This window comes from Ischnura elegans, chromosome 10, assembly GCF_921293095.1.
Source record: "Ischnura elegans chromosome 10, ioIscEleg1.1, whole genome shotgun sequence".
Lineage (NCBI taxonomy): Eukaryota > Metazoa > Arthropoda > Insecta > Odonata > Coenagrionidae > Ischnura > Ischnura elegans.
Window position 1 is genome coordinate 33,297,557 of NC_060255.1, and position 12,799 is coordinate 33,310,355.

General features: G+C 32.9%; 1 protein-coding gene across 4 annotated transcripts in view; it reads left to right on the forward strand.

Moving 5' to 3' along the window:
• Window positions 1-12,368, forward strand: part of LOC124166353 (ras-specific guanine nucleotide-releasing factor 2-like) — a 590,936-nt gene extending 578,568 nt beyond the window's left edge. For all 4 annotated transcript variants that reach the window (XM_046543819.1, XM_046543821.1, XM_046543822.1 and 1 more), the window contains 3 exons: window positions 1,162-1,359; window positions 2,852-3,049; window positions 6,132-12,368. In XM_046543819.1, the coding sequence (XP_046399775.1) occupies window positions 1,162-1,359; window positions 2,852-3,049; window positions 6,132-6,368 (633 nt within the window). In that variant the 3' untranslated portion in view covers window positions 6,369-12,368. The remainder of the gene's footprint in view (window positions 1-1,161; window positions 1,360-2,851; window positions 3,050-6,131) is intronic.
• Window positions 12,369-12,799: the final 431 nt, after the last annotated feature.

Genomic DNA, 12,799 nt, shown 5'->3' on the forward strand with positions numbered 1-12,799 from the left:
ATTGTTAATAAAATTTAATTTTTGCCGGACTGGATTGCAACGCACAAATCAGTCAACTATCCGTAGAGTAGACTACCAGTTATGATCATGTAGCAAACCCATTGGCATGCTATTTTGTATCCAATGCATTTATCCAAAATGTTAAATGACCCTACTCGCTTACATCACTTAAGAATGGAGTTTGACAACTACTAAAGTTTAAAAATTTAGGATTGGCAATACTTTGGTACTTGGTGACGCCATCAGACGTTAGTGTGGTCCCCAGTTTTATTAGAAATCAGTAGTGCTGAGACCTGGCAGTGGGCATTTGTGCCTGCCACATTCTAGAGGCACTGAACTGGTAAGACCTCACAATGAACGGCATCTAGTGTACTCCACTACTGCAGCAGGCCCAAATCAGAGGTGTAGTGAGGGGGAGATCCGGAGGTCCGCCCCCCACCTACCCCTCCCTGCACCCCCTCCCCCCCAGGAAATATAAAAACACAATTACATACTTTTCTTCATGAAAGAAAATAAAATATTGAAAAATCATGAATTCGCAAAATTTTCATTGACAAAGGTGAAGTTTATTTTTCGATTATGAAAAGTGTTAAAATTAGTTTAATACCCTCTACTTAGTACCCTGTTTTTCAAAAATTTTCCCCCTGATTTTGGACCCCCCCCCAAAAAAAATTCCTGGCTACCCCACTGGCCCAAATGGTGGCTGCTCCATGTTCCTCCTCTTCCCTTTCACTTGCTCCCATTGGCAAGAGGCTGCTGAGTGCAGAACCATGTGACCCAGCACTGTGTAACTCCTTGTTGAATGAAAGGCACCCGTGACCTAACAGTGGGTCCTAACAGTCTGAGCTGGGGAAGGGAGATTTATTTCCGCAACAAGCATGTTTAAAATGGGCTGTGTGAGCCATGCATATTTATAGTTTTGTGAAGATGATAATCACAATATGGCTTTTCTTTCAGTCTTCAGAAGTTTACAAATAATTTAAGGATTTATATTTGTTTATAATTTTAATGCATAACTTGAAATTTTTCAAAAACTCAGAAGTACAACAAGATTTTGTGTTGTACATGAAAGTGCTGCTGTATTACATATGAAGAATGTGTATTTATGAATACCGATTTGTCATGTGGATTATAAGTCCTAATTTTTACCATTTTTTGCAGGTGTCTCAATTAGTTGTATCAGAAATAATTAGGAAATCAAATATGAATGCTAGAATAGCAGCTATTGAAAAATGGGCTGCTGTTGCTGATATTAGTAGGTGTCTCCATAATTTTAATGGTGTTTTACAAATATGCGCAGCATTTACCAATAGTGCTGTATTCAGATTGAAGAAAACTTGGGAAAAAGTTTCTAAGACGGTAAGTCTTTTAAGAATTCATATTTTCTTTACCATCTTAAAACTTCTCTACTTTCTAATGTCCATCCCACTGACTAGGCAGTTCCCTTCTCGCCTCCCATGTGGGTGGCCTGGGTTTGATTTTCCGTTAACATTTATGCTGGTCAATGTGCTAGTGGGGTTAAATTCCTACCATCTAACTCAAAGGTTGTTGCTTGGTATCCCATCTGGGTAACATCATCACCTTCTAGAGTATGACTGTACATGGTTGTTCTGCAAGTATGAGATACATATGTGCAGAAAATAATGGGAATTTTAAAATTTTCCATGTTTGGAGAGTCAGACTCAATTTTTTTAAATAGTGATATACATGCCCCTCAAGTATGATAAAATTTTCTGCTGTATGCAGTTTTTATTTTTTCTGTGGCAGGCAGCCGCTAAGTTTATACATGTTTTTATGAGCTTGGTGATTTTTGGCTCATATTTCATTGCTTGTGGGTGAATTTGTGGCCAAAAACAATACTATTATAATGCCCCAGCCTCCATGGTAGATGACGATAAAATGTATTGAGACACAGTTATATGATAAAATACAGAATATTTTAAATAATTATGTTGTAGAACAATAATAAATTATGGAATAAGACATATAGTAGTGGAGGTGTAGCTTGCCCACGCCCACTTGTAGTTCGCGGCCCTGTAAAGTCCCTGCCATCTAGCAGCTGGCCAGTCGCTCACATGCTTTAAGCAATTAGTGTCGGCGAAGCATTTAAACTGTATGAATGTACACAAAATGTACGAATTTTGCAGTCGAAAAGGCAAATTTGCGTAAAAATATCATAAGATTCCAGTCATCGCATCTATGTCGCATTTATTTCCGCACATCGCATCTATATCGTATTTGCGATTTTCACGAATCTCTACTAATGGGGACTATTTAGAAGACAGCATTGTTAATGTAGATGAATTAATAAATATTTATCTCAAAAAAACTAAAATTCCCATTATTTTCTGAACACATATTGTGAATTGCAAGAGAAGACTTAATAGACCTAAATCCACTTCATGTTATAAATGACTATAACTATTGATTTTATTTAATTCTTCTTTGTTTAGCATTTCACACAAATTTATCAAAGTTTACTGTGGGGAAACTTGGAAAATAAACTCAATTAAATGCATAGATATACCTTCAATCATGGACATCATAACTAAGAAAAAGTATAATAATGCCAAACTTTTAAATTACTGATTGAGAGAATTAAGAAATACTTGTTTTTCTTAATTCTCTCAATCAAATTTTATTGTATTTCTTTCAAATAAGCTGGAAAATAATTTTGGGAAATTAATTTTATAAAAATAGAAATGGCACGTGAATTTTTTTGTGATCAGCCCTGTAAAATACAGTTACTAAAACTTGTATTGTGGAACATTCAACAAGGGCATCATTTGATTGTATCAATTTTTTGGATGCTAAGAAGTAGTAAATTATACAATGCTTTTGATATTTGCAGACTAAGCAGACTATTGAAAAGTTGCAGAATATAGTATCCTCTGATGGCAGATTTCGTAATCTCCGAGACGCTCTTCATCGCTGTGATCCTCCCTGCATTCCTTATTTGGGGATGTACTTGACAGACCTGTCATTCATTGAAGAGGGAACCCCAAATTTTACTGATGACGGGCTTCTTAATTTTTCAAAAATGAGAATGGTGAGTTTAGTGCATAGTATGTGCAGCATGTCCTACATAGAAATTTATTGCTACCTGGGAGCTGAAATTTTCTAGGTCTCAACTTGACAATGAATTAACAATGCCACTGAGCCATGTTAAGCTTTCCACAGCTTTGAGTTAGCTTGAAACTCGAAGATAGGCTTCTCATATGACAGTTTTATACCTCCAACAAAAGAGGTTCATAGCTCAGTTTAAAAAATTAGCATCAAAATACAAATTAGATAGTTGTTGTCAGTTACAGTTTAAAGTTATGTTCAACTGCGGTTGATTGCATGGAGGTCAAAGAAAGAGATTAAAACATTAGTGGGTTGATAGACAAAGGTACTATAGGCATTTTTCTACTCCTTTTTGGAGACATGGCTGCATGATGTATCTTCTTTCATTGTGGCCTAGTTCAAAAGTGTGATATGAGATCATTGTTCCTGAGTTCCAATTGAATTTGAAACCAATTCAATTTGATGTAGGGCACTTTCGGCTATGGCTTAAGTTTCTCTTTAATAAATTTGGGTCAGTGTCAGTGAAAACTTTTTATTAAGAAAATACAGGTTATAAGACATTATTCATGGCCGTCATTATCATCTCTTTCCTCAACCCATCAGAAGTACCTAATTTTTTTTCCTAGGAATTTTTATTTCTTGAGTATAATTCTTATACTTTTTGCAATTTCAAACTCCTCAAAAAGCCATCAATGTTTATTTTTTTAACTTTTTCTCGTTCTTTACAATCGTTGAAATACGTATCTCGTGTAAACAATGAAGACGTTAGATGAACTAAGAAGCGTCAACCCTCTCACAATTAGCAGAAGGGAAACGTATCCTGAAAATTGTCAACACTGCATTACTTAAATATGAATGTGTTGCATACCGTGCAGGATATTTGCATATCATCAACATATTATATTTATAGCATCAAGATGAGTGCCAGCATTGATTTTTACGATTCACCACAAATTGTGTGATAGTATTAAAATTCTGTATCACCTTAAGTTTTTCCTCAAATTACGGGAATGAGAAAAATAAGTAATTTTTAATGATTTTGATGTACTGTTATTTGAGGGTTACCTACATAAGGCACGGCGACAAAATCGCCACATAATCGGTGACATAGTCAGTAGAAAGTTAGGGGAAATTTCTTTCCCCTGCAGATTTGTAACAATTGATGTGATTGTTTAAAAACAGTTGAATATATAGAAAATTAAGTTTTATGTAGATTTCTAAATAGCATGGAAAATTCTGTTGTAGCTAAAGTTTACTTACAGATCTTGAAAATGTGAAAAAATAGTTTTTGAATTCTAACTGAGCAACTGATATTCCAGAATTCATTCTAATCTGCCATTCGCTGACTTAATTTATCAAGTCCGTAAGTTGTCAATTTTGTCACTGGTATTTACCCCTTCCGCTTCAATTTATTTTCTGAATGTTGTGCTCCTATCCCCTATTTATTTATTCTGTGGTTCTTTTGGAATAGAATGGTAAGTATGTAATGCAATTTATAAAAGAAAAATTTGACGAACAAGCCCCCTTCCCATAAAAACATCGAGGACACAACTATTGCTACTCATATGAAATCAATTTATTCCTTCGGTTGCATTCCGTGTTTTTCTTTTAAAGCCCTTCCCAACTAATGCCAAGATATTTATGACAAGGTTAAATAAAATTGAACTCTTAGGGCTTTTCCAAACGTTTATTTTTTGCATTTGGTGTTTCATGTTTCTTGCTTTGGTCTTCATATATTCTCTTGTGTTATGTATTGTGTAAAAATGGATTTTGAGGGCTTTTTCAGAAAATTATTTGTACTTAGTATTGTATGTTTTGCATTTTGGTTTTTGTATATTTTTATGTGAGACGAAACCTATAGACCAAGCTGGTACTTCGTTCTTTATATTTTTGTTTTTATATATTTTCTGATTTTATGTTACCGCCCGACTTTATGGTCGACTTATAAAAATGTTTGCTAAAAATAATAATGATATCATGAAATATGAGTTCCTTATGTGCATTATGAATGTTATAACATTGTCAAACTTACATATATTTATATTGTTCCCCTAAATAGAGCTAAAATTATGAAATTCTGATGACAAGCTACACTGATCATTGCATGATTTGGCATCGGAAGTTTGTGATGAGCTAGACTTGTCATTTCAGCACATTGGGTTAATAAAGATTTGGGAAGTTCATTCTTGTAGATTGCTCAATTTACTACACTGTCACTTAACTGCCAAATGTTAACTGAGTATCCATTTATTTGAAGTTATTTCAAATGTTGTTCAATGTATATCTCTTCACCATTCATTATGAGCAACACTTCTATAGTAATCATAGGAACGTGAAATCTTAGGAATTCGGAGTTTTTCTCTAATGGTGCATAAGACAATTTAACGGTTTAACATCATCAACATCTATATGAGCACTGAAACATCAGCATCTACACAAGCATTGAAAAAAATGTGTACAACCTTGCAATACAGATATTTTAAATGTCTAATCTAGACTTCAAACAACAAATTTTTCCTTTCAAAAAACAAGAACTGAAACACATGGCTTCTAAATATTGAAAAATCAGATTCCATAGGAATACATACATGTATTTAAGAGGTCTTCTCTCCCCCTCTTGAATGGTCTGATGCCATGGCTAATTACTCATCAAAAAAGTATATGCAATCATCCTGAAATTTTCAGGGTACATAAGGTAGAATCGACTCTGAAATTACCTGTACTCTCATGTTGTACAAAAATTTAAAGGCAATATTATTTACGAGCAGAAGCTTAATATTTGATATAAAAAATGAATAGAGGGCCTACCTAATATACCGAGTATATGAAGTAGACAATTGCCAAAATTCACTTGTTCTTCGCCTACAAAAATTTTCAGTTTTTTCTTGAGGTAAAATTTCTGAAAATCTGATGATGAGCTACACTTGCATTGCATGATTGCATGATTTGGCATTGGAAGTTCAATACGAGTTAGACTCGTCATTTCAGTGCAAAGTATTGACTTAATGACACTAACTGTATTGTTTTTATATATTTACACCATTCTTTGTAATTCCTCTTTACAGATAGCTCATGTCATCCGAGAAATCAGGCATTTCCAGCAGACTCCTTACAAAATAGAGTTAATACCCAAGGTAACAAACTATTTGTTAGATCCTTCTCTCCTTCTTGATGATGAGGAGCTATACAGGATGTCCCTTGAGATTGAACCTAGGACATCACGCCTGAGTTCTGCAGCCCTTTCACAACTGCCATCATCCACAGGGCAAAGTTCTCTTTCACAAACTCCCCCGAGGTCATAAGCTCTCGGAGATAGTATCAAGATGGAAGTGCTGACTATATTCAGGAGACAAGCATAAATGTGAGATAAGCCATATTCTGGTGGTCGGGCTTGAATGTGTAAAAAGGTAGATATTAAGTTTTATTTATATTTTCCACTGCTTGTGTACCCATAAAAGTGGTTAAAAAAACATGTGATAGAGCGATTGCATGTTGTGCAACAATGTGGCTGTAAACAGGGTTTCAGCTGTACCATTCTTTGCATTTGGTTATTTTATGTGCCATGAGTACTGTTGAAATGCCAAGCAATAAAATTACTTCTTCCAGCAAATTGCAAGGAATGAATTTCTATTCCAAAACATATTTCAAAACTACTTTATACCTAAATTATATTACATTATTACTCAGGAGAGTGGTATGGAAATTGTAGATAGCTGAAACCCTGATTTGAATGGTGTAATCAGTCATGTCTATTTGGTTCCACATCAGAAGTCAATTGAGTATACAAATAGTTTCATCAGTCAAATTTTTTTTTACAATTCTATACACTGGAAGACCTCAAACAGAATCCTTAAGTGTACCTAATGTTCTGCACTAATAGATAGTAAACTCTACTTGAAACTGGTAGAGTTCTTTTAACATCTACAAAAATCAAAAGTAAAAAATCATATATATACATAAATAAATATATATATATTTGTTTGAATTTTTCTATATAAATTATAAAAGTTAAAAAAAGGCAGAGAAATTTTAGATGATGTTGTTAAAGTTTAATCAAAAAGATATTAAAAAGAATGCAACAGTTCAGATTTCAAAGATGGCTATATATTAGTCTATTCTTCATTCAAATGAATCAATGGCAATCTTCTACATTCTTCCTCATGGAAAAAGACTCTTTGGCCTTTAATCATGTACGTTTAAGTTTTTCATCTATATCACTATGGTGCTCCAATAAATCTAGATTTTTTACTGTTTAGAAGCATTGGGTTTGCAAAAAGGATTACCCATACCTACTTATAAGACAAAATATAATGGCCAGTCTAGTAACTGAAGATAAGGGTTGTAATAATTAGAATGATTTTTAAAACACTGGGATATTGAGCTCCCGGTATCCAATTAACAATAGCTCATTAGCCTAGTAATGATGCCAGCATCATTTTTAATAAATGATGAAGCTACGAAAGAGGATGGGCAACAACCTCCTCCTATCTTCCAATTTTAGACATGCAGGTAACTCAAGTATTTATGTTTTGATGTTTACAGTTTCTGAAGGCTACTATAGATATTCCTTTACAGCAAAGGAAATACACTAAAAATTGTTTGATTGAAAGAATAAATGTTTCTAAAACATTCTTTCAGGATTGCTTTGAATATAATATAATGACGTCAGTGTGTTGGATAGTTTCTATGCATCAAAGAATAAGTAAGCCTAACATTCACTCAAAACCCAAAGGAACGTCTCTTGAAATATTGTCAATGATGAAGTATTTTTATAGAATATTAAGGGGTCCACTCTCCTCTCAAACATGTTTTATCTAATTCAGATTGGAAGGCATCAAGGGGCTGACATAGCTAGTGTAGAGCTATATCAAGGGTAAATAATTTTTGGGGCAATGATCAAAATTTTCTCTCTATACATGAGGTTAACTATTTTTATTGTTGTTATCATTCTTTATGATTTTATAATCCCATACTTACAACTTTCTGTATTCTCTATAACTTTGTAGCAACACTCAAATACCTTTTTTATTTCCTGACGTCACAATTTTATTTAAAATCTAAATTAGCCAATACATTTAGGTCCAAAATTCAAAATAAAGTAATCCTAGAGATGAAGGAAACTTTTAAAAGACATTATGATGGACCCCATAAAATTTATGGCCATTCTCTCTCTAAACAGATGAATTCAAATCCTCCCGTAAAGAAAAATATTTTTCTTATTGCATGTATTTGCTGATCAATTAATAAGCAGATTTTCAGACCAAGGGAATGTGGTCAGTAAAAATGTTAACTCATTTTTGTTATCAATAATAATAGGGGAAAATGTATGCATTAGTGTTTTAATAGTGAACTGGTGTGATTCACTGATAACTACTGATTAGTTTTGAGAGAGTCAATCAGTTATCTCTTTTCAAAAGGCCTACTCATCCAATGAAAATCTATTCTGTATTTTTGTCTAAATTTTTTAAAACATAATAATGCAATAATTCCAATTTCATATCTACATTAGTTGCTTTCTCATCCATATCCTGGGCTGCATTTAAATTCATATCTCATGAATTAAGTTAATTTTTTTCCCAGCTAAGTTCTCTTCAATGTAGTGAATACATTTTGTTTTCAGTGAAGCTGGAATGTGTGAATTGCTGGCATCAAGCTCAAATTCTGTGCCATATTTAGACTATTATATTGATCCAGTAGGTTCCACTTAGAGAGTGTATATCATTTTTCTGTCTTACTTTTCACCCTTTAAGAGAAAGCAGAGGAATTTTATGGAAAATATTCTATTATTACTTTATTTCATAGTCATTCATAATAAACTGACCCACTTTATTACAAAAATAGTTGTCAAAATACAATAGAAAAGTAAGTATCAGCAGTAGTTACTGCTGAATTCAGTTTTTTGGCTTTAATATATGCCAATTTTTCTCTCACTCAACAATATTTCATCCATTGGTTGGCTTGGATATGCTGATTTTTACAGTATTTATATTAGTCGTAATCAATCAATTGGAGATCAATGAAGAGTTATTCTTGAAATAAATAATTAATGTTGGTAATTTATTCCCACAATTTGTGCAGTCTCACTAGAAAATTTACTGTATAAAATTGCATGTCCAACAAAAATAAATCAGTCCACCATATTTTTTTCAGAATGGATTGATTGGTCAGTCATTGTTTGCTTGCAATAGGGTAACAGTGTCATTTATCAGTGACTATCTTTCAATATGGTTAATAATGAAGCTATGGAAAATTCAGTCTTTATTTTCTAGCTAGATTGTTTAATTTAGTAATGGGTGGGTACTTGAAAGGCATGCAGAAAAATACTGACTGCCATTTACCCAATTTAATGAGTCTATTTTTGCATACCCAATGTTTTGGTGTGAGGACTTTATGCTCAGTGGTCTGTGTTGTACAAAAATCATCTGGTGGATAGAGATGTTGTGAAATATTTATTTAATCCCTATGTTTTGTGATCATAGTAATTTGTGGCTAGTACACTATTTTTGTTACATACATAATGAAGCTGTCAAGAGGCATGGGTTATTATTTCTTAACTATGCATGAACAATACAAAATATAGCGTCAGTTACTGATGAAAGCACAACATCCTCATGTACATAATCATGTGTTAATCACAATTTGAAGCAACAAAAGCCTACTAGTTACATTAATCATGTTTTAACTTCAAACTTGCTCGTATTTTTATGTAAGAGGACAACTGAATCAGTAACAGATGAATACTTCATTGTCTGCTATTAGTTGGAACTTCTGTAATCATGTCCATCTAAAACAATTGTAGGCATATATGGCAATGCATTAAAATAATTGTAGTGCTATTTTGACCACTTAGATTTGCATCATGAAATTTGTTATTTACCACAAGTATTGACTGTAACATAATCATATAGATGGTTGATAGTATTGCTGTTTGATATAAAATTTAAATAATGTTGCTGAACATTGTTTCTCTCAAAATTTGAGATTATAGTAAACTGATTAAAAATGAAAAAAAGAGTGGGTAACATAGTTTTCATTTATGAAACAATGAAGGAATATCGAAAATGTGATCCATAGAAAAGAATGCTACTTGCAATAAAATAACCTATATTAAGGAAGGCAGTAACCTGAATTAAAATTTATCGTTGAATTCTTCATATTTATTGGCCTGTCAGTCAATGGGGTGCTATGTTACCACCATTTTAATGCTGCCATTTGACATATATGTCTAAAGTATTATTTTTATATATCACTCTGATAATAAGAAAATAGAAGGTATTGTAACAATGGTAATAACCACTATTAAGTTTAAATGTGATTATTTTTTCTGATCTCTCAAATCCAAATGTATTTATTTTCTTCCTTATAAAAGATAGGATTTTATTTTCCTGCAAAAAATTGTTACAGTAATACAGTTAGATTATTTTGTGAATCACTGACAATCTGTATATGAAGGGGGAGACTATTTGAGTGGGAAATATCATGAAGAATAAAAATGTCATGACACCTAATGTAGTCTTGCGGTGCAAATAAATGTATATGATTCGTATTTTTTGTAACATGCCAGACAATGTTGTCTTGGCATAAAAGTTGGAGACGATAAGTATTTGTGCTTTTTCTGAATTAGTAATATGAATAATGTATTTTCTAAATTCACAGTATCCCAGAATATTTATAAGCTAATTAGTATCTTATCATTAACTTCCTCTCGGTAGTTACAAAATACAAAGAAGGAATTTGAGCAATGGCCAGCAGTTGACATCAAAAATGTTTTTTAACTTTTAATCAACTTTACTCATGTCCAAAACCTAAAACCACTAAAACCAATTTATTAGCTGTAAACTCAGCTAGTAATACTTTTTGGCTATCAATTTTTATAATTCCAATATTTATTCCCTCAAGCAATTTATTTCAGCTGAGTTTCAAAATTGATTTCATATGTGTAATTTCTCTGTCATTGCTCACTTTTGAATTCATAGATTCATTCAAAATTTCACATGGTAACTTTTATTACTAGCACTTACTGCCTACTTTATAACATTATTTAAATAGCCTTTACAGCTGAAAGCTCAAGTGAAAGTTGTGATGCAAGATCGAAAAATCTGACAATTCATACAATGTGATGTACGGACAAATGATTTCAGTGCATTTATTTAGTCAAAGAAACATATCAGCAGCCCATACAGCTATTACAAACCTGTGAATGGGTATTTTGTGGGATAAATCTTTCTAATAGAAGACTGTGTTAAATGTACTTCATAACGTTGATTTCAACTCTTGCACATGATCCATTTCCTGTGAAATTGTTCTTGATGTGATTCAAATTTGCATATGTAGTCAAAGATTAATAGTTCTTAAGCAACACTGTGCTGTTCCTTCTTCCATTCAAAGAAAATGAACTTGTTGAAAATTCCTGTCCAATATGGAACTCCAGCAGTTTTAATTATTTTTCATATTATATCTTTTACTATGAACTCAAACTCTTAATAAATTTCCATTTTATGGAGAGTTGTATCCATGTTGGACAGGTACCAAAGATGGTACAGCTGTATTTTATACCCCACTACTTCTCTTAATCCAACCTTGGGATGGTGTGCCTTTCATGCAGCTTTAAAATCACACCGTTTCACAAACTGTTCACCGTCATTTGCATTAGAACTTGGTGTAATTAGTCCAAAAAATAATCCATTCATGAAAGAAATTATGTAAAAGAACATTATTTGCTGACTCTAAAAAAAAGTTTAAAATGTCCCACATCAACTATTCCATGGGTTTTTCATATATTTGTCTTGATAGAAAAGCAATTTCACTTCTTAGCTTGATTACTGCAAATTTCCAATAAATAATTGTGTACCTATTCTCAACAATAGTTTGAAGACCTGTGATATGTATATACCATCTCTATTTCCTAGCATTTCAAATGACTGATTAGCAACTTTTCAACCTCTTTAAACATCTGCAAGAATTATAGAGACATGCCACAAATAGTAGTGTCAGTATTATTAACTGCAGATATAAAATTAGCTGCAGTAAAAGTAATTTTCTGGCTCATTACCTTGGTATGAAAAGTGTGATTTAAAAGTAGTCCAATGTGTTAAATGTTGTGTTCCTTTATCTGATGTATCTGATTTTCAATGGATCTTCATATCAATGGTCTCTGATCATTAAAAAGACTCGTGGCAACTTGTACGGGTGTCTGCATGGATGTCTCAAGCTGTGAAATTTTTATTATAATTTTTGTGCTGACAGTGTTTTACTTCCACTTGTAATGTAATATTTTTCATATAAAATTGTACAACCAAGAATTTGTTTCCTTCTACTCAACAACTCCTACCTCTTTGAACTTTGAACAGTTCAATACATTAATTTTATTTTATTTATTGTAAGAATACCACAGATGTGTGTGCAGTGGTGCAGCGAGGGGGAGTTTTGGGGGGTAAACCCCCCCCCTAGAGCTCACAGAAATTTTTAAGTTAAATCTAGTTTACTTAATTGGATTAATATTGCTTATAGAATAGTGTGAGGATTAATAAAATATCCCTCAGAAGGCCGTAAAAATCACCATTTTGAACCATTTATCTCAATTTTTTTCCGGCGAACACTCCATCAAACGATAAATATACTTACATGCCATATGGATAATTTTTTTCTATGGGAGCGAGGCTTGGACACTGACAGGTGCAGAAAAGTCAAGAGGGGAAGCATTAAAAATGTGGTGCTACCGAAGAATGATGAA